This window comes from Dipodomys merriami, unplaced genomic scaffold, assembly GCF_024711535.1.
Source record: "Dipodomys merriami isolate MVZ:Mamm:240054 unplaced genomic scaffold, mDipMer1.0.p SCAF_1, whole genome shotgun sequence".
Lineage (NCBI taxonomy): Eukaryota > Metazoa > Chordata > Mammalia > Rodentia > Heteromyidae > Dipodomys > Dipodomys merriami.
In genome coordinates, this window is record NW_027202270.1 from 19,211,422 (window position 1) to 19,234,393 (window position 22,972).

General features: G+C 40.4%; 1 protein-coding gene across 2 annotated transcripts in view; it reads right to left on the minus strand.

The window, feature by feature from the left end:
* Positions 1–22,972, minus strand: part of Xrcc5 (X-ray repair cross complementing 5) — a 98,598-nt gene that overhangs the window by 41,537 nt on the left and 34,089 nt on the right. For both annotated transcript variants that reach the window (XM_070017623.1, XM_070017614.1), the window contains exons 11-16: positions 21,213–21,350; positions 19,633–19,723; positions 17,394–17,527; positions 12,166–12,362; positions 2,047–2,140; positions 25–94 (exon numbers count right to left, since the gene is read on the minus strand). In XM_070017623.1, the coding sequence (XP_069873724.1) occupies positions 25–94; positions 2,047–2,140; positions 12,166–12,362; positions 17,394–17,527; positions 19,633–19,723; positions 21,213–21,350 (724 nt within the window). The remainder of the gene's footprint in view (positions 1–24; positions 95–2,046; positions 2,141–12,165; positions 12,363–17,393; positions 17,528–19,632; positions 19,724–21,212; positions 21,351–22,972) is intronic.

Below are 22,972 nucleotides of genomic sequence, written 5' to 3' on the forward strand. Positions count from 1 at the left end.
AAAGCCAAATGGTAGAACACTCACCTTCCTCAAAGCTGACATTCTTCTGTCTCACTAGAGCACGAAAGTTTCCAGCAGGATTTACACTTCCAACCTAGAACAGACCCAGACAATAAACCTACAGGTCACTTCTCTTTGGCAACAGTCCGCAATGCAAGATAGCTTAATGTAATAAGTATGCTGTTTAAGACAAAGAGAAGGCCTTTTTTATCATGGTCTTTTCTGTTCGAGGCTAACAGATTCATCAAGTCACACAGCTGCCCTATCTACTTTGATTCAACTTTCTCTATGCAAGCTAACTCATCTACAGAGGGGTCAGAGGTATTAAAGTGCACACCATCAGCCAGCCTGGCTTGAAGGCTTTCTGTGCTGCAGACTGCTTGAACTTCCAGATATTTCCCTACTTAGAAAGGGAGAAGGTAAAATTGTAGGTCACACTATACACATCTGCCCACTACAATGGCATGAGAAATAACCATTTAATGCTTGCTTCACTGAACATCCCTGTGAGGGAGACTGCTACTGGTTTTTTGGCACTTTAGTTTTGGCAGGACACACAAATATGCCCAAACTGAGTATGTCTTCAAAAAGTAAAAGCAGATCATGTTAAGGATTTGCTAGGCATTTTAAAACAAACCCATGTCTTTAATCTGCTGGTCCTAACCCTGACACAGAAAACAAACAAAGGAGTAAGGCTGGTAAACTTAAGTACAAATGTACTTCTCTTTCCAGTTTGCTTTCGATTAGCATGTAGAAAAGGAAGATCATTCCTCCTACACTATAAAACGATGTCCAAATCACTTTTCAGACATTTGATTTTTCTGAGAGCATTTCTGTCTGAAGTAAGCATAAAGGGATGCCTAAGAACTGATTATCTTCCTGGTGTAATCTACGAATAAGGGATAATTTTAAGACCTCTGGCTTCAAGATAATGTTGCTTTAAAAAGATACTATTTTCAAAAACAAACAAATAAAAAAAAACAACTTTTCATTGTATCAAGCTATAAGTGCCAAAAGAAGGGTATTTAATTTAGAACATTCAAACTTTAAGACTCCTGTTCTGAAACTGTATATTAAAAAAGACGGTGACTAACTTAAATTTTATGTACTTAGAATGAAACCCTTTCTATCTGAGAGGCAGAAATAAAGAGGATTATAGTTCAAGGCTAGCTTAGGCAAGCCTCAAAAAAAAGCAGGCAAGTCAGGCATTAGTGGCTCACTCCAGTAATCCTAGCTAATCAGGAGGCTGAGATTTGAGTTCAAAGACATCCAGGCAGAAAAAGTCTATGAGATTCTTATCTCCAATTATCCACAAAAAGCCAGAAGTGGAGGTATGGATCAAGTGGTAGAGCACCAGTCTGGCATGTTACCCACTTATCCTTTTGAATAAATGGAAAGCTGAAAAATGAACCCCCAAAAGTCGTTTAAGGATTCAGGAGGACCTGTTGCAACAAGGAGAATTACAAAATGTCATGTCAAAGCAAGCTTTACAATGTCGGTGTGGGGGGGGAGGGGGGTATGATTGGGTGGTGGGGAGGGGGGAGGCTGGGAAGGGAGGTGAAGGGTAAACAAAGGAGGAGGCTGCAATGCTTGGTAAGAAATGTATGCATTATCCTGCCAATGTAATTGTAACCTCTCTGTACAGTATGTTCTCAAATAAAATAAAATTAAAAAAAAAATGAACCCCCAAAAACTCCATTAAAAATGCTATTATTGATAAGTGTGATAGCCCATAGCTATAATTCCAGCACTCAAGAGTCTAAGGAAGGAGGGTCCTGAGTTTGAAGTGTGTCTGGATATGTAGCAAGGTCCTATCTCAAAAAATAAACAAAATGTCATTGGTGATGTGTACTGTGTAATATGTGTTATTTAGAGCCTATATGCTACATACTTAAGTAAATGACTGATAAAAATCACTTGAGTAAGTGTGGGATGGGCCTTTATAGTTCCCATAGAGGACCAGAAAATGTTATGTTAGCAGACTCAGCAACCTTGATGTAATCGCCTAGAGCCCTGGCCTTTGAAGCATAATGGAAAGCTGCTTACCTTAGTGACAGTGCCTTCGGCCAGGCTAGAAACACTAAAGTTGGCTTCCCCTTCCTCAGTTTTAGATTTTTTAGCAGATGGCTCTTCTTCATGACTAAAAAAAGAAAGAAACATTTGAGATTTTTTTTCTCCCCTTACAACAAAGAGACTGAGATCTGAGGATCATCCAAATTCAAAGCCAGCCAGGGCAAGAAAGTCTGTGAGACTTTTATCTCCAATTAACCACCAGAAAACAATGAGTGCAGCTGTGGCTTAAAGTGGTAGAGCATTAGTCTTGAGTGAAAAAGCTCTGGGATAATGCCTAGGTCCTGAGTTCAAGCCTACAACAACAACAAAATTAAAAGTTAAAAAACAGGGTATTTCTGTGAAAAGTATAAACTTATTTTTCAAGCAACAAAACCAGATAGTCCCTGCACTTACTTGGTCCTTTAATTTACAAATAGACTACCTCCCTCTTCCTGCCTCAGGGCTCTAGGGACCTAAGAAAAGCCCTGACTATCTTATAGCAAGACAGAAATCAGAGCCAGGCACTGGTGGCTCATGCCTATAATCCTAGCTACTCAGGAGGCTGAGATCTGAGGGCCGAGGTTCAAAGCCAGCCCAGGCAGGAAAGTCTGTGAGACTCTTATCTCCAATAAACCACCAGAAAACTGGAAGTGGCGCTGTAGCTCAAGTGATTGAGGGCTCACCTTCAGCTGAAGAGCTGAGGGACAGCACCCAAGCCCAGTTCAAGCCCCCATGATCAACAAAAACAAAAACAAAAAACACTGAAGTCAACATTAGCAGCTATAGCACAAAGTCATTGCAAAAGATGAACAGGTAGTGGAAACACCATTTACAAAAGAAATCTAGGGGGCTGGGAAGGTGGCTCAGTGGTAGAGTGCTTGCCTTGCATGCCTGAGGCCCTGGGTTTGATTCCTCAGCACCACATAAGCAAAAAGAAAAAAAGCTGGAAGTGGCGCTGTGGCTCAAGTGGTAGAGCGCTAGCCTTGAGCTGAAGAGCTGAGGGACAGAGTCCAGGTCCAGAGTTCAGGCCTCATGACCGGACCCAAAAAAAAAAGAAAAGAAATCTAGGTAGCAGAAACACAGTTTAAGAAATAAATCTGAACCAAAGATGTAAAAGAACTATTTAATGAAAACTATAAAAAGTTAAAGAAAGAAATTGCAGAAGACACTAGGAAATGGAAAGACCTCCCATGCTCCTGGATAGGCCGACTTAATATAGTAAAGATGGTAATACTTCCAAAACTAATATACAAATTCAATGCAATTCCTATTAAAATCCCAATGACGTACATCACTGAAATACAGAAAACAGTCCAAAAATTCATATGGAATAACAAAAGACCTAGAATAGCCAAAACAATTCTAGGGGATAAAGACAATATGGGAGGGCTATCCATGCCGAACTTCAAACTCTACTACAGAGCTATAATAACAAAGACAGCATGGTACTGGCACAAAAACAGACCCGAAGACCAATGGAACAGAATAGAAGATCCAGAAATAAATCCACAGGCCTACAGCCAGCGGATATTTGACAAAGGAGCCAAAGACATACAATGGAAGAAACACAGCCTCTTCAACCGCTGGTGCTGGGAAAACTGGGCAGCCACATGCAGAAAACTAAAAGTGGACCCCAGCCTATCACCATGCACCAACATCAACTCAAAATGGATTAAAGACCTTAACATTAAACCTGAATCTCTGAAACTACTGCAGGACAGAGTAGGAGAGACACTTGAACTAATAGGCACAGGAAGGAACTTCCTGAACAGAGTCCCAGGATCACAACAAGTTGGAGAGAGGCTCGACAAATGGGACTACCTTAAAATAAAAAGCTTCTGCACAGCTAAATCTATTGCAACTAAGCTAGAAAGACAACCAACTAATTGGGAAAAAATATTTACCAGCAATATATCAGACAAGGGGTTAACATCCTGTATATACAGGGAACTCAAGAAACTAATCCCTCCCAAACCTAACAAACCAATTACTAAATGGGCAAGGGAACTAAAGAGGGACTTCTCAAATGAAGAAATAAAAATGGCAAAGAAACACATGAGGAAATGTTCATCATGCCTGGTGGTGAAGGAAATGCAAATAAAGACAACCCTGAGATACCACCTTACCCCAGTCAGAATGGCCCACATCCACAAATCAGCCAACGACAAATGCTGAAGGGGATGTGGAGAAAGAGGAACCCTATTACACTGCTGGTGGGAATGTACACTTATACAACCACTTTGGAAAGCAGTCTGGAGGGTCCTTAGAAAGCTAAAGATTGACCTCCCTTACGACCCAGTCATACCACTTCTAGGCATCTACCCTGAACAACAGGAACCAATATACAAGGACACGTGCACCTCCATGTTTATTGCAGCACTGTTCACAATAGCTAGGATATGGAAACAACCCAGATGCCCCACCACAGATGAATGGATCCAAAAATTGTGGTATCTATACACAATGGAATATTATGCAGCCATTAGAAATGACAAAATAATGGCATTTGCAGGGAAATGGATGGAGCTAGAAGGAATCATGTTGAGCGAGGTAAGCCAAGAACGAAGAGACAAACAGTACATCATCTCCCTGATAAGTGGATGCTAAATCCAAAATGTTAGGTGATACGACAAAACTAACAGGACTTAAGAAACAAAGAACTCCCACTCATCTGGTTGAACCACTACTAAATATCCCCACGCTGATGATCACATATATGGTGTATAACATGTGAACACCGTTATATGTTACAGACTGTGATAGACAATTTGCTCCAGGAAAGTTAGAATGAACTTGTGACTTTAAATGAGCATCATTATTCCACAATACTGTGAAATTCGGGAAATTATGTAATCACTTAATCACAATAAAAAAAAAAAGAACCTCGGGGAAGGGAGGGAGGGAGGGGATAGTAGGGGGAAAACAATAAAAAATAAATAAAAAATAAAAGACTGGGAAGAGGAAAGAAGAATTGAAAACCAGAATCAAGGAGTTAGTAGGTAGGAAAATGTCACCCCAAAAGAGGTAAATGAGGGCTGGGGTTGTGGTTAAAGTAGTAGAGCTCTTGCTAGCAAACTCAAGACCCTAAATACCAACCTCAGGACCACAAAAAATAAATGAAAGAATAAATCTTTTCCTTAAAAAAAAAAGAAAGAAAGAAAGAAAGAAATCTGGAGCCAGGCGCCAGTGGCTCATGCCAGTAATTCTAGCTACCCAGGAGGCTGAGATCTGAGGATCGCAGTTCAAAACCAGCCCGGGCAGGGAAGTCTGTGAGACTCTTATCTCCAATAAACCTCTCAGAAAACTGGAAGTGGCACAGTAGCTCAAGTGGTAGAGCACTAGCCTTGAGCTGAAGAGCTGGGGGACAGCATTCAGACTCAGTTCAAGCCCCATGACTGACCCCCCGACCCCCCAAAAAAAGAAAGAAATCTGGGCTGGGAAGGTGGCTCAGTGGTAGTGTCTTGCCTTGCATGTATAAGGCCCTGGGTTCAATTCAATTCCTCAGTACCACATAAGCAGAAAAAGCCGGAAGTGGTATTGTGGCTCAAGTGGTAGAGTACTCGCCTTGAGCTGAAGAGCTGAGGGACAGCGCCCAGGCCCAGAGTTCAGGCCCACGACCGACCAAAAAAAAAAAAAAAAAAAGAAATCCATCTGCTCTTCTGATATTATTTGTCAGGCTTTAGCTCAGAATTGAAACATTAGTTTTCAGAATGAACATACCTTTCTGTGTGCTAACCCTTCTCTTCATCCTATAGGTGATGAGATTACAAGATTTTGCTTATAACTGTCAAAACTTGCCAGGCTATCTTTAATTAAATATGCAGGAGTTTAAAACATAAGTTTTAAACTATTTTTTTAAAACTTTATGTTGTTTTTTTTTTTTTTGGGGGGGGGGGAGGGTGCCAGTCCTGGGCTTGAACTCAGAGCCTAGGCCCTTCCTTGAATTTTTGTACTTAAAGATAGCACTCTACTACTTAAACCACAGCTCCACCTCATGCTTGGGGTTGGGAGTAGGGGTAGGCTGTGGTGGTGCTAACTGGAGATAAGAGCATGTGTTTCACAAATTTCCTTGTCCAGACTGGCTTCAGAGCTTAACCTCCTGAGTAGCTAGGATATAGGCATGAACCACTCATGCACAGCCCCAAAACCTTTTAATTTGTTCTTTATAAACCTACTAATGTTCTGAGAACTTTGCTAACAAGTCCAATAGCATCTGTGTGCTAAGGGAACAATCACTTAGAGAAAGTCTATCAAACATCTTGCCCCAAGTAACATGCTGGCTTTAATAGCTTGCCTTAAAGTTAAGAGGAGGTCAAGTTAATTGCAAAGAAGAAAATCAAATCCAAAGGCTCTGCCCATGATCTCCCTTATACTGTGAAACATAAAGATAGGAAAAAATTTTTTCTCCAGAAAATAATCATTTAGGCTACAAGTAGACCTCAAGAACTGGATGAATAAAATTAGTAACTAAAAAGGTAATAACTAAAAAGGTAATACTTTAATTGACAAAGAAAACTATCATGTATGACATGATGTTTTAAAATATGTATACAGGGGCTGGAAATGTGGCTTAGTGGAAAAGTGCTTGCCTAGCATTCATGAAGCCCTGGGTTCGATTCCTCAGTACCACATAAACAGAAAAGGCTAAAAGTAGTGCTGTGGCTCAAGTGATAGAGCCCTAGCCTTGAGCAGAGATGCTCAGGGACAGTAACCAGGCCCTGAGTTCAAGCCCCAGGACTGGCAAAAGAAAAAAAAAAGTATATATCATGAAATGGCTGACTTGTCACTTAACATTTATCTAATGTTGTTGTTGGTGGTGGTGGTAGTGGTAGTGGTAGTAGTGGTGGTGGAGGTGGTGGTGGTGGTGGTGGTGTATGTGTGTGCATGCACTGATAACAGTTAAAATCTACTCTTTTAGGATTTTCTTTTTTCTTCAAGAATTGGGGACTGGACTCAGGGCCTTATTCATGCTAGGCAAGGTGAAACCTACTAACTACATTCTTCTATAAGGGTTTTTCAATACTAGCCTATTTTTTTTCTTCCAAACCATACCTTTCAGTGAGGCTTTAAGAAAAGGTTACTTTAAAAATAAAGAACAATAAATCTTAATAATAAATCTTGAAACTCACTGAAAACTGTTGAATAATAAATAGGGTGGAGGATAATTAGAGTAGGCAAGGAGGGTTGCTCTGATTAAAGTACTGTATATGTATATGAAATACCACAGTGAAACTCCTTTGAACAATTAACATATACTTAAATAAGTAAATGACAAGAATGGAAAACAGGTCCAGTTTAGAATGTAGGTAATAGAGAGAGGGGGGAAGGACAAACAGTGAGTAAGAAGGGGGAAAATGATCAAAGTATCTTATATACATATGTGAAAACAGAACAGTGAGGCATATTAAGATTGATTTGAGAAAAGGGGGAATGAGGATGAGTAATGAAGGGAGGGAGTCTGGTCAAGGTACATTTTATGCATACATGGACACGTCAAAAACAAAAACCCTGTGGACAATATTAATGCTTATAAAAAATGTGAGGAAGTTGAAAGGGGTGACATTGATCAAGATATATTGTATTCACAAACTGCTTTGTTAAATAGCAACTCCTTTGTACAAAAACTTAAAGATAACTTTTTTTGTAAATGGGGGAAAGCATTGTTACTAGACAACATATTAACTTGAAGTAAAAGGGGTGTATTTGATGTAAATTTAATACAATTTGGTGTACTGGAGATAGCTAAAGAAACTGACTCCCAGGAAATTTGGTGTCATGCACAGAAATACATGGAATAACATGGAAGAGGTGTTTGAAAGGAGCATAGAGGGAGAGATGATTAAGTCATTTCTGAGCATATTGAACTTAAGAAGTAACACTGGATGGGATGAAAACCTGGGCTACAAGCAGTCAGAGGTTTTTAAAAGCCCTGGATGTAAAATAATAAAGTATCTTGGAATATGCATTGTTAAGGTGATAATGGTATCATGGATAAGAATCCAGAGTTAAGATTTCCTGAACTTGTCTTTTTTCAATTAGCATATATTAGTTGGTCAAAAGAGATTTCATTATGACATTTCCAGTCTGTATACCATGCAATCTGATCAACTTCATCCCCTCTGTATTAAGTCTCTCTTAAATCTTTACTCAACATTTACCAACTGAGATCTTGGGCATATTTCCTTTCTTCTCTAATCCTCAGCCTCCTCAGCATTAAGATGCTATCAATAAAGCAAGCTACTTCACAGGATAACCAAGTGGATCCATACAGATAATGTAGGTAAAGTACTCAGCCTTATACTTGTGTTAAATGTTAGCTATTTCTGAACATCATCAGTGTTTAAGGTTGGTGGGGAAAGCAAAGCAAAACTCAGAGGAATCTGACGGAGAAACGTCTAAGGTTAGGAATAAAAATCTAGAGAGGCTAAAGTTAAGGAAGATACACAAATGTTGAGGGGGAAGAAGAAAAGAATAATTGGCAATATCAAGTGCTACAAAAAAGTCATTAAGAAAAAGACTGCAAGGTAGGCAAATGTAGTCATTATTTTTAGTGTACATTATGAAAAATATGAACTATATAACTTGAGGATAGGGATGGGGAAAATGGAGAACAAAGGAGGCCTGACATTGGCCAAGAAGCACTGACCTCAAACCTGACTTATGGAATTGTAACCCCTTTATACAACTTAATAATAATAATAATAACAACAACAACAATAAAGAAAAGGACTACAAACTGTAAGAGAAGTTAGCAATTTGTCTTTTAAAGACCATTATCAAAGAGGTGGAGGGGTCAGCAGAGAATGAGACTGAAAAGGGCAACAAGTGTAGATTCTTCTTCCAGTAAGCCAGGCATATAGAAAAAAGGATAATAATTAGATTAATAATCAGTAACATGTAGTAGTAATTAAATGGAGGAACCTGTAGGAATTACTTTGTTTTAGATAAAAGGGAAGACAAGAGCTAGTAGAAAGGGAGCTCCACCAGTGGACTAATGCAGCAATAAAATGGAAGATGGAAGCTCTGGGCCCAGGTGAAAGGATAAACTGGATATCATATATCCATTGAGTAAGGAAATGAGAATAAAGGTAAATGTGAAATAGGTTATGTTTTTAAGTAAGGGCCAAAAAATAACTAAGGAGTTCCCACCTATAGGCCTCTTACTTTCTCTAGAAAATCATCACTACTATCATCACCATTGTCATTGTGACTCATGTGATAGGGACATAAGCAGCTTTAAAAAAAAGACTACAGTTTTATTATGTGCTAGGCCCTGTGTTGAGTTTTAGGTAAACATTACTCAGCCCCAATGAAACTTATGAGGCAGATATTACTATAATCCCTATTTTACCAATGAGGAAACTAAAGCTTAGTTTTCCTGAGGACACACTGCAGAGCAAGGTGACCAGCTCTCATTGGCTGACTCTGGAGTCAGGACTCTGGCCAGGAATCCTAGTCATTAACCAGGTAATGCTGACTGCTGAGCATGGGTGTAAAGAAGTCTTAGGGATTTGAAGAGAAAGCCTTAGAATGACTTACTGCATAGGGCAAAAGGAAAGCAAGATTATACACTCATCAGTTGCACAAGTGGACCGTAGATGCCCCAATTCTCAGGCAATTCTCTGGGAAGTGATGCTTTTCTCTAAGAGTAGTATTTAGTATATTGTGACACTGTCAAATGATACTCTTTCCCTCCTGAAATGAATAAATCATTACGACTAGGTATTCAGCAGGTCTCAGATGAATGGCAGATCTCAGACATTCAATGTTTTGCTGACAATGATACTACTACTGTTTGAGTTTTATTTATTTATTTATTTTTTGGGTCTGGTCGTGGGCCTGAACTCTGGGCCTGGGCACTGTCCCTCAGCTCTTCAGCTCAAGGCTAGCGCTCTACCACTTGAGCCACAGCGCCACTTCCACCTTTTTTCTTTTTGCTTATGTGGTGCTGAGGATCGAACCCAGGGCCTCAGGCATGCAAGGCAAGCACTCTACCAACTAAGCCATCTTCCCAGCCCCTGAGTTGTAATTATTGCCTTCCATCTATATAGTTCAAAGTGCTTTAACATCTGTGATTTCAATGCTATAATCTCTTGATATGAGGCTGCTTTTAGGTGGAGAAAATCTCAAAAAGATAAAATAACATCAAAATCAGAGCAAGAGTGACAATTTGGAACAAAAAGTAGGCTTTGACTATGAAACTTCCTGAACAGACATTTGCCACCCCAAAGTTTATACCTTCTCTCTCCCATTGGAAATACATACTCTGAATACAGGGATGATAAACATGTACTAAACACATCATAATGTTAGCAATCTTGTTTTTCCCCTGATTGAATTTACCCCCAAAGTTAGCTAGAGTTTTTTCATTAAAATAGAGTTTTAAGAACTTTGCAGAAGGGACTGAGTCATGCCTTTAGAATGCAGGAAGTTCTTAGTAAATATGTGCTAAATGCATCATTTCTGCAGTTCTTAAAAGCTAAAACTTCTAAAGAAAAAAGGGCAGTGAATAGGCATGTAAATAAGTATGCACAAAGGAGACAATTCCCATGCCCCAGGCAGGTAACTGGGCTAAGTCACCAAATATTATAGGAGCAAAGAACAAAGAAACCCAGTATGCTCAGGCTTCTAGAACAGAGTGATAGGGCTACAGACCACAGCTGAAGGTGTAGACACAGCAGGGATCAAATCACAGCACAGCAGCCTTCTGGATGTTTGTGGTGAGTTTTTTTTTCCCCTTAAATCAGCTAATTTACATTTTAATCAAAGGAGAAGGAGAAAATGGCCCATTTCTTTCTCACAACACCAGAAGGTAATCAAGATCATGAACTGGAGCTTTAATACAGAGAAAGAATAGCCCTGTGATTGCAGTGAGACTATAGCAAGGTGTCATGGGAAGAAAAGGCTTCAGGTTTGTATTGAACTGTTCTAAACTAGGCACCCAGAGGCATACAGGTAGCCCAGGATGGCAGAGAGAGGGTGTATTTTTAGGGACAAGCTTCCTGTATAGAAGACATGATAGACTAAGAAGAGCTGTAAATCTCTCCAGGATGTGCTAGGAGTACACATGACAGAATCCGCTGACTACATGATTTTTTTTTTCAACTCTAACAAAATGTGGGGTGTTTCCTCTGCAAAAGGAGACACAACACACATGCATGCACATGCATGTGCATACACACAAATGCATACTCAACTTGGACAATAATTCACTAATCAGTGCTTTATAGAAACTAGTGAAAATTTCTCAATGTTTACCACCAAGGTATCTATAAATAATAATCTTTACTTTGTCAATAAAGATATAGCTATGTGGAAGAAATCAAAGGAAAATGAAAAACAAAAACAAAAAATCATTGTCTAAAGTCAGATAGATCCCAAAATGCAGCATTAAAAAATGAACAGATTATTGTGGTTTGAGAAGAAAAATCACTTAATAACCTTTGACTGAAACCTAGTAAAAGCAATATTATATACCCAAATGATTCTGTCTATCAAGGGACAATTTATTTTTGTTCTGTATGTATGAATGGAATTAATACAGATTCTTCACAGAATGTGATGAGGAAAAAAACTTAAACAGCCCATTTGCATGCTTGATTAAGGATCATATGAAAAGCACTTTACAAATCTTTATCTACCTCCCGAACAACATAACCAAGTGCACTACTGACATGCTACCAGAACATCTAAAGGACTACATTGGTCATTTTCCTTGCTTTTCCTCCAAAAATGTTATTAATAAATAACCTCCCCACCAAAGAAACCTCATGATCTTCACCTCATCCCCAGCTCCTTACTTTAAAAGGGGAACATTTTCACCTTAAATGTTTTAAAACTTTGCTTAGCCTCCTTGTATATAATTCACCAAAAATTTCATCCCTCATCCAAAGTCAACAACCCAGAAGGTTGTTCTAAATCTCAAGTGAACAGCAAAGATAAATTATGACTACAACAGACAAACATGAGAAATCAGTGCTTCCATGCCACCAACAGATAACAAAGCTTCTTCCTCCAATCTTCGCAAATGCCACAAACCCCTTGTCAACACCTGAATTCTAAGAACCTCCAAGACTTCCTTAAATCTTAAGCACAACCACACTGAGCACTTACTTGTCTTGGAAAATATCCTGGGCAGTTATTTGATCCTTTTTCTTGATGGCTTCAGTGAGAGGGAAAAGAGTCTTTATTTTAGAAAAAGAACTCTGACATTTTGCTCTCACTTCAGTGGGAGGGTCCAGCATATTCAAAAGATGCTGCTGAATTGGGGGCAGAGGCTCCTGGGGATGTAAAGCTCTGTGCAGCAGACACTGTTGGCAAAGTACAAGGATTTTAAAACACACACGGCGATATCATATATGGCTTCTATTTTCTGGCCGGGGATCTTCCTTCCATCTTTAGTTTGGAAGGGTTATGTGACTTGTATCATAGAGAAGAGGTAATGAGGCAGGTTGGCCCAGAACCACCTTTGTTAGAAGGACACATCTAAAATCAAGTATAAATAGACACAAGCTCAGTAGCAGTGACTTCTGTAGACTTTCTAGTGCCTTCTGTAGACTTTCTAGAAGGTAGCATCATCTTACCAAACGAAGCTGTAGCTTCTTGTGGGGGAATATACAAGGTTCCCTAAAAAACATAATTCAAGCCAGGTGCTGGTGGCTCCTGCCTATAATCGTAGCTGCTCAGGAGGCTGAGATCTGAGGTTCATGGTTCAAAGCCAGCCTCGGCAGAAAAGTCCATGAGACTCCAATAAACTCAGAAAAAGCCAGAAGTGGTGCAGTGGCTCAGTGTTAGCCTTGAACACAAAGAGGCTCAGGGACAGCACCCAGGCCCTGAATTCAAGCCCCAGGACTAGAAAATAATAATAATAATAACTCAAAGGATGTCTGAAAAATCTGAGATGAAAAATCATTTTATTTGTTCTTGAAAATTGGATCACTTTTTTTTTTTTTGTCGGTCATGGGGCTTGAACTCTGGGCTTGAGCAATTATCCCTCAGCTCTTCAGCTCAAGGTGAACACTCTACCACTTGAGCCTCGGCGCCACTTCTGTTTTTCTGGTGGTTTATTGGAGATAAGAGTTTCATGGACTTTCCTGCCTGGGCTGGCTTTGAATCACGATCCTCAGATCTCAGCCTCCTGAGTAGCTAGGATTGCAGGCGTGAGCCACCGGCATCCAGCCAATCAATTTTTTTAAACCATATTCAAATAGTTGTAGATAAGAGGGATTCAATTCAACATGTACATTTATGAGTACAATCGATCTTGAAGTTTCTCATCTTAAATCTACAGCAGTTTCTCCTTCACTGAATCTTAGAAGTTAATCTGTAGTGAATGAAACAGGTGGCTAAAGGGGGGCTATGCACGCTCAGAGAGTTCTAGGAGGAAGTCTTCCAAACCTGTCAGGAATACGGAGTGTGACTGTATCTCCATTAGTCTGTCTACCTCGGTCCGTCCCACTGCTACCATTCTTGCAGTCTCCTGCCCAACCCAATCACGTTTTGATTGGTCTCCTGTGTGTCAAATAACCTGCCAAAGAGCTTCTTACCATGTCTTGAGAAGTCCTGCAGGACACAGCCCCTGCCTGTCTCTCTGATCAGAGTACCTGCCACTCCTCACTCACACCCAGCAAGGATGGGCTCCTTCCAGAGTTACTCATGTGTCTTATTCATGGCCTTAATGATCCATCTCTGCCTTCTGCCTCCTCAAAGACCTCAATAAAGTTGGCTCTTTCTTTCTTCCTTCTTTCCCCTCACCCATTCCCCTCCCATCTCCTTACCTCCCCTTTCTGTCTTCATTCAATTATTATCTCTTCAGAATCTTTCTCTGACATTGTATATGAAGTATCCCCTCTGCTCATACTCTATCATTTGCTTTACTTTATATTTTGACAGCATCTATTATTGCCTAAAATTATCTTATCAATTTATTTTATTATCCAATCTTGCTCTTTCAGAGTAGAGATCTTCTCTTGATTACTGCTGAATTCAAGCACAGAAATCATGTCTGACATATAAGCACCTAACAGACTGACTGACTGAATGTCTTTCCCAGGGCTCTCATCACTGACAGCAGTATACACAGAAGCAGCACCGAGAGCAGGGGCAGATCAAGGCTAAGGCAGGCTCTCTGCTCCTTACAGAAGTAGAACTGGTCATCAAGCCACTTCCATCCAGCCCCTGTACTGCTTGCGGTCTAATAAACTAGGCCTTGGCAGCACTCACATCTGCCAGAAAAGTAAATACTCTAACAGCAATGAAATGCTATCAAGAAAAAAGGAGAATCAGCAGTTGGCTGATGTTTCCTTTCTGAGTCAAAGATTAATTCTACCACTGATCTATACCCAAGCTCTACTTCTCATTCTAAACAAATTATTAGTAGTTTTAAAGGAAAAAAGAGGACAGGGAGCTGAATAACTCCTACAATTTCAAACTACCATTTTGTATTTTTCTTTAATGTAAGCTACAAGTATTAATCCCCCCCTTAAAAAAAGCAGATACTGGTCTGGGAAGGTGGCTCAGTGGTAGAGCACTTGCCTTGCATGCCCGAGGCCCGGGGTTCGATTCCTCAGCACCACATAAGCAAAAAAAAGAAAAAAGCCAGAAGTGGTGCTGTGGCTCAAGTGGTAGAGCACTAGCCTTGAGCTGAAGAGCTGAGGGACAGCGCCCAGGCCCAGAGTTCAGGCCCCACAACCAGACCCCTAAAAAAACAAACAACAACAACAAAAAAAGCAGATACTTAGGTCTTAATAGTGAATATCATTCATGAGTCAATGTCCTACAAATTCAGAAAACCCTTGTGGAGGAATTAAATACCAAGTTCCCTCTAGAAATTCCATGTTTTACTCCCTTCATCATCCCTTTCCATATACCAGCCCCTTTTCCCTCTTTAAAGCATACTCATTTGTTTCAGGGTCTGATTTCTGCTTTCTTCTTTCCTAATTATTTGACTTCCCCTGAGTATCAACAAGCCTTTTCAGTGTAAAGCAAAAAGAGAAACCAAAATACCTAAGCTCTCCAAATCTATCTGTAGCCTTTTCATGTACAAGCCCTAATCCACAATGTTTCTCCCTTGGTTAAAAAATATCTCTGCTTAGAAAATCTGAACAACTAATGTACTAATGTACATAAGTGAAAACATGATTTTTGGAGGGAGGGTGAAGGGGTGGAGGGGTGTATGAATGAAGGTTTAAAGGTTGGCCAAATTGGGTAGGGATGGGAAGCGGAAAACAGGGGAGAACAACGGAAAGGATGACATTGACCAAGATGCACTGTACCCATAACCTGACAGGGAATTACAGCCTCTTTGTACAACTACTTAATAATAAGTATAATAAAATAACCACTGGAGGGAAAAGGAAAAAAATTCCTAAAGAATAAGCTATCAAACTGGCAGATTTCCCCAATTTCTCGAGTCCTGTTTACTTTGTCATATCTCCTCATATTTTGGCTCTAGCATCCATGTATCAGAGAGACCGCTGCACAGGTTATTTTTGAGACAGGGTCCAGCTGTACACCTGGACCTCGATTTTGAGGTTTCCCATCATAGTTGGGATGCCAGGCACACACCACCATGCCTGCCTTCTTTTCACTGAGATGGAGTCTCCCAACCTTTTCTACTCTGACTAGCCTGGAACTGCAATCCTCCCTATCTCAGAGTTCTCAGGCAGCTAGGACAACAGGCATGTGCTTCTGCATAGAGCTATTGGTTTGAGTGAATGGCCAGCATAGACTGAAAATACGATCCTCCTGATCTCAGCCTTCCAAGTACCCAGCTAAGGACTGGTTTGGTTTGGGTTTTTGGGGGGGTTGATTTTCAATCAATCACAATTATTATGCTAAGAGTACATTATTCACTGAAGTAGCCTTTAAACTTACTATTTTTAATTTCAGCACCAAAGTTTTTTTCAGTCTTTAAACAAAACTAAACGTCAAGAAAATAGGCAGCTTTTTCTGAGTAGAGAGTTCCTAATGGGGATCCCAATATGGATTTACGTTAGTTATAAATGTTTTGTAAGGTAAGTCAAAGGGACAATGTCTGCTTACCCCATCACATATTTGCCCACTTAGACTGAAAAGCAATGCTCCATTTGGTGTCAATGTCCTACAGTTATTACTTTAACCGAGGAACAAACCCCTGCAGCCCTGGTCTTTCCCTTCCTTTCCTCGCCATAAATAAGCTTTCTTGTCAACTCCTCCAGTGTTCCTTAATCCAATTCCTACCTTCCAATTTCTCTGGCCTAAGATCCAGAAACATTTTATATTTTTCTCCATTTTAGTTATTCTTGAATCATTTCATAGCTATAGCCTATGAAAGATTCTTTTCGTGTGTGTTTGTATGTAGTACTGAGATTTGAACTCAGAGCCTCATGCTTGCTAGGTAGGCACTCTGTTATTGAGTTAAAATCTTCAGCTTTTTCCTGTGCTGGTGATTTCTGATAGGTTCTTCCTGACCAGATGTGCACTTGGGCTGTGATCTGCTTATTTTAGGCCTCTTATCATTGCTGGGATAACAGGCATGTACCACTTTACCCAGCTTCAGATGAGAAGGGGTCTGTGAACTTTGCTGCCCACGCTGACATTGAACTGAGATGCTCCTAAGTAAAAAAATGATTCAAGTATGGGGAAACAAAGGAGGAGGCAACAATGCTTGATGAGAAATGTACTCACTGGGCTGGGAAGGTGGCTCAGTGGTAGAGTGCTTGCCTTGCATGTATGAGGCCCTGGGTTCGATTCCTCAGACCACATAAGCAGAAGAAAAAAAAAGCCAGAAGTGGTGCTGTGGCTCAAGTGGTAGAGCGCTAGCCTTGAGCTGAACTGCTGAGGTTCAGCGCCCAGGCCCAGAGTTCAGGCCCACGACTGGACCCAAAAAAAAAAAAAAAAAGAAAGAAATGTACTCACTATCTTGCCCATGTAATTGCAACCCCTCTGTATGATATTTTCACAATAATTAAAAAAAAATGATTCAATTCTACTTTTCCATTTTTCTCTTTTTCAGTAAGGAAAGAAAATTATTCTTCTATTAAATAGAGCAAATGAGAGCTGGGAAAGTGGCTTAGTGGTAGAGTGCTTGCCTTGTATGCATGAAGCCCTGCGTTTAATTCCTCAGCACCACATAAATAGAAAAAGCCAGAAGTGGCGCTGCGGCTCAAGTGGTAGAGAGCTAGCCTTGAGCTGAGAGAGGCTCAGGGACAGCAACCAGGCTCTGAGTTCAAGCCCCAGGACTTGCCCCCCCCCCAAAAAATAGAGCAAATTGGGTCCTCAAAGGAACTAGCCAGGGCCACAGCTTCTCACTTAACATTGTTTTATTTAAAAGAAATGATTGTCTCATTTTCCTCTCTTACCTGGAATAACCTCTGAAATTCAGGATTTGGGATTTTGGTGGTTTGAAACAAATCTTCAATAGTGTCTTCTTCCTCATCTTTCTTAATCAAGCTCATGGAGTCAATTAGCTCATCAATGGCACCCAATTGTGCCTCTAAAACAAAAGCAGAAAGAAAAAACACGATCATTTCCATTACTCAATGAAAAAGAAATGCTTCCCATTTATAAATACTCATAGAATTTTGGCAGGTTTTATGATACTGGCTATGCTAAAAATATTCTCTAGTTATACAAGTACTTAAGCTGAGTTTTGGTTTTCTTATTTGTGAAAAGAGCAATTTAGAGTAGTTGACTTCTTAGGTCTTTCTAAATTCACTCCTCAGTTAACCTTTAGCAACAGAGTATCATAACAAGAGTTTGTTCTCAAAAAATAAACTACACCATATAAACACCAAATACTCTATGGAGAGCTGAACAAAATATTAAGTATTCAATGAGCTAATATTTTTAAAGTAGCAACTAGCAAGGCAGAAAAATATTTTAAAAAGAATAAACTCACTAGTAGTGAAGCATAAACTTCTAAAGACTTAATAGAACTTTTATCAGAGTGCAACACCTTCACAGGAAGATGCTATTAGAACAAAGTAAGTGAATTTCTTCATAATCTCCAGTCCGCTCTTTCCTTCTGCAAAGCATCATGACACTAGGCACACTGCATATGCTCTTACCTGCCAACATGTCTTAGCCCACTCCATTCAAACCCTAAAGCTCCTTGATGGCAAAAACATGACAACTACTCTTCTTTATGTCTCACTGAATACCTACCAGAAAAAGCAAGTGTTCCTCAGTAAAAATACCTATCAAGTCAACAAAAATGGCACAGCCCAAAGCAATGTGACTGAAAGGTAACTTCCCCAAACTGCTTTGAACCACGGGTAACTTTCACTCTGCTGATTCACAGCAGTTCAGTTGTTGAGCTGAAACACTGATTTGGGATTTAATCACTAGGTAAAAGTGGAAAAGGGTAAACAATTCCATAAAAGTACTTTATTCTTCTGCTCCTCACCTTTTCAGGTATGCCTTTCATATACAGACACTTATTCTGAGACATTGCCTTACTGTGTGTGAACTTTCCAGGGAAGGTTTCAAGCAATAGCACAGCCATCTTCATCTTAGGCTCATTAGTCTAGTGTCTACCTGGTAATAGTTAAGAGCTGGACCTAACATAAGACCATTCTGTGAACTATCAGCTAGTACCACTAGTTAGCCTCAGGCCAGATCACTGACACTGCAAACCCCAAAGAAAAAATAAACAGAATTGTCAAATCGCAGAATTCACATCAATGGATTGAAAGATATTAAATGTTTTAGACTCTGGATGATTTATAAAATAATGTCTCAACAACATTCTCCTTAAAATAGTTACTCATTGACAGTTTGGAACCATCAAAAGGCAAAGCCATACTGTAACACAATGCTAACAACACATTATCCCTTCTTGCCTCCACCATATCATCACGTGACAGAGGGACTTATCTCTAGACAGAAGGTAGACACCAGCACTAAGGAGCCACTTCCAGCTTTTAATTTTTCTGCTTATGTGGTGCTGAGGAATCAAACCCAGGGCCTCATGCATGCAAGGTAAGCACTCTACCACTGAACCACCTTCCCAGCCCCTCATTACAACCTTCTTAAGCAATGAGCTCTCTGGAACACTGGACCTGAGACTGTAACAATCACTCTATAGTCAGATGCTTAAGAACAGTTTTCTCATCAAGCTCAAAGTAATTGCTGAAAGCAGGAAATACATAGCAATGAGACCTGGATCATTGTTGTTAATTACATAGGAAGGGCAAAGAAAAGTTAAACCTTAGCACTGCCACTTTCATTTCAAAGATATATCTGACTTTATGTAGGCCAGTAAAGACATAGGTTTAATGCTACATGCTAATTCACTTTAGCAGGGGCAAATTTTCTGCTCACAACTAGAGAAAAGACATTCCACACCAGCAGACTACTCCCTGATACATACTCAAAGTCAGAAGTGAAACATGACACTGTGGACAGTTTAGGGGAAACCAATCCCCACTACTGGAAAAATAGCTGGTGAACTACCATCATTATTATATGGGTCTGTGATTGGAATCTAACTCATTCTATCCTGTACAATCATGGCCTCCATCAATGGCTGCAGCCAGGTGGTTTCCCAAGGTCAAGCTGCATGTAGAGTCATTAGAGAGCTACATGGAAATAACTCACCCGAGGGAGTGAATTTCTTATTGTTTTTCAGTGATGAAAACATGTACTGCCGCAAGTCTTCCATGAAAGGCAGCTGTACATACACTAAACACTAATGAGAAAGAAAAGAGATAAGAGCAGAAGCAATTAAATTAACGGCAAAATCTATTTTTTTAAAAAAGGTCCCAATACAAAGGTATAATGCCTATGTGCCTCTGATCATACAAAACAGTATTTATTGAAATGTATTCCAGAAAATGGAAATAGGAGGATTTTTTTTTGGTGGGGGGGTCTGGTCCGGGGGCCTGAACTCTGGGCCTGGGCGTTGTCCCTCAGCTCTTCAGCTCAAGGCTAGCGCTCTACCACTTGAGCCACAGTGCCACTTCCAGCTTTTTTCTTTTTGCTTATGTGGTGCTGAGGAATCAAACCCAGGGCCTCAGGCATGCAAGGCAAGAGCTCTACCACTCAGCCACCTTCCCAGCCCTAACAAAAGGATTTTCTTTGTCGTTGTTTTTATTTTTTTTTGTCTTGTTTGCACATTTATCTGTCTTTGGAAGGGCAAAATAGGGCAAAGAAATAGGGGGACAAAGGGTGAACAAATGCAGCTGTAGTATCCACTAGACAACATGTTGGGGAAAGGAGGGAGAAATTGGGAGAATGAGGGAAGCGGTGACATTGTCTAAAAAGAAATGTATTCCTCACCTGACTTATGTAACTGTAACCCCTCTGTACATCACCTTTATAATAATAAAAAAAAAAAAATGTTTTAAAGTTCCCAAATGCTGTGAAAGTGGCACAACAGAAATATTTTAAAATCTGGCACATGAAAAATAGTGTTTTGACTTCTGTACTCATTATTCACAAGTGCAATAAGTATAAAGGAAACATAAAAGAAATGCTTCAAAGAAGACTGCTAAATTCTAACTGTAAAATTGCATGACCAAGTAGAACAAAGGAGAAAAGTCAGGGTGCCTGGAAAGCTGACCTGGAAGTACAAGACATCTGCCTTCTCTTTATATTTCCAACACACTAAGTTCTTTGAGAAATAGGAAACAACATAGAGTTCTCATCTCTATTTGATTTTATTCCCTGACACGCGCCAAGGTTTTTTTATCTGCATCAATACAAGGGGATTACATTTGATGTGAGATGCATATAAATAATTAGACTCACCCTTCCTCTATCATTCTCCCTTCCTTTTTCTTCCCTAGTCCTGTATTGTAAACAGAGAAACCCCAAATAAACTGAATTTCACAAGGTTCATATCAGAATCACTTCCTCAACCTTTACTCATAGTCTTATTTGTTAAAATGGAGGTGATTTCTATACCCACAGTGGATTAGAAAAGGTAAAATGAAGGCCGCAGTTAACTTGTATAGATTTAATAATAACTAAAAAAACAAAACAAAACAAAAACCAGTAGTATCAGCAGCATTAACTTGAGAGCTTGCAAGAATGCAGAATCTAGGCCCAATCCTAGACCTACAGAATTAGAATTTTCATTTTAACAAGATCCCCAAATAATTCCTATACATGTTAATGCTTCTGAACAGTGCAAGGAATGGAAAGAAAATATGAATAAAAAGACATGTGGGTTTTACCTCATAAGCTTCTTTGATGAGAGGAAAAGCCACACCAACTTGAGGGTTAGTTTTTTTGCCATAAGCATATCGAATTATGGCAACCATGTCTAATTCATCCAAAGCATGAATCAAGGAGGAGAGTGCAACTGCTGCTGCCTGTGAAAAAAGATGTGGCTATTATAACACATCCAAGGTGTAAGAGGGTCAAGCAAAGACAGTACCTTTATATAAGCACCATCCACTTTCTTTCTATCTCAAAACTTTTAACTTAGCTGGGCATCAGTGGCTCACACCTATAATCCTAGCTACTCAGGATGCTAAGATCTGAGGATCACAGTTCAAAGCCAGCCCAAGCAGAAAAGTCTGTGAGACTCCTATCTCCAATTAACCACCAGAAAACTGGAAGTGGCACTGTGGTGCAAGCGGTAGAGTGCTTTCCTTGAGCTGAAAAGCTCAGGGACAGAGCCCAAGACCTGAGTTCAAGACCCTGACGGACAAAAAAGACAAAAAACAACTTTTAACTGCCCCTAGGCACTGAAATGTAGTTCAGTGATAGAGGCCACTTAGATTTGTAAGTCCTGGATTTGATCACCAGCACCACCAAATAGAAAGGAAGGAAGGAAGGAAGGAAGGAAGGAAGGAAGGAAGGAAGGAAGGAAGGAAGGAAGGAAGGAAGGAAGGAAGGAAGGAAAGAAGGAAGGAAGGAAGGGAGGGAGGGAGGGAGGGAGGGAGAGAAAAAGAAAGAGAGAAAGAAAGAAAGAAAGGAAAGAAAGAAAGAATACTTTACCCACTTTAAAACTTTATTCACGCTTTTTTTCTCTCTGTTCGTTTCTAGCTCTTGCTGCTCTTTTCTTGCTCTCTTGCTCTCTCTCTTTCCCAGCCACGTGGAGTGCCAACCTTGCCTGGTCCCAGCAGGTCTACCCCTTACCTGAATACCACGTGAGTGCTACTGTTCCTACCCCTCTCTCTGCTCTTTTCTCTCTCTTTCCTCTCTTCCCAGCTCTCGCTCATTCCCAGGCCTTTCCCAGCCACGTGGAGTGCCACCCTTGCCTGGTCCAAGCAGGTCTACTGAATAAACCTACCCCTTATCTGAATACCACGTGCGAGCTGGTGCAGTTCTTACTCGGCTACCTCTTTTTAAAAACCTAACATAAATGGTGCCGTGACTCGGATAAAGGCTTAAAGTCAGGATAGCTGGGATTTCTCTGTTTTTTTCCTCTTTTTTCTTTTTTTTTGTTCTTCCCTTTTTGCTCTGAGGAATACCCGCAGTTCTGACGGCCTTTTGCGAACCAGTCTGTCTGCGGCAGAATCAACGCATCGATACCATTGCTGCCTTCACATCCACGTCCACACTTCTCTACTCCGGTGAGTGAAACTACTCTACGGCTCTCTGTCACTCAGTCTCTGTCCAGACGTGGCGCCACGCCAGAGAGCTCCTACGGCCTTTAGCTGAAAGGCGGTCACCTCTGAAGCGGAGGACGCTTGGCTTTGGGGGCTTGGCCATGTCTCTCTAGAGGGCTCTGGGGGAAGTCGGGACGCCGCTTCTGCCTGGTCAGCTCTCCTTCACTCACCAGACTGACTCTACTCATTTAATGGGGTGCTACGAATCACGCCTGAGCCGTGAAACCCCTTTGAAATGTCTCCCGCGCTCCCTGGAAAGCCAGAGAGCCTCATTTTTATGCCATTCTCAGAAGCACAGTTTTTGCTACTGCAATGGTAAATGGTCAGAAGTTTAATTTCAGGCTCTTTGCTCTCTCTCTGCCATTCATGGGCAACTT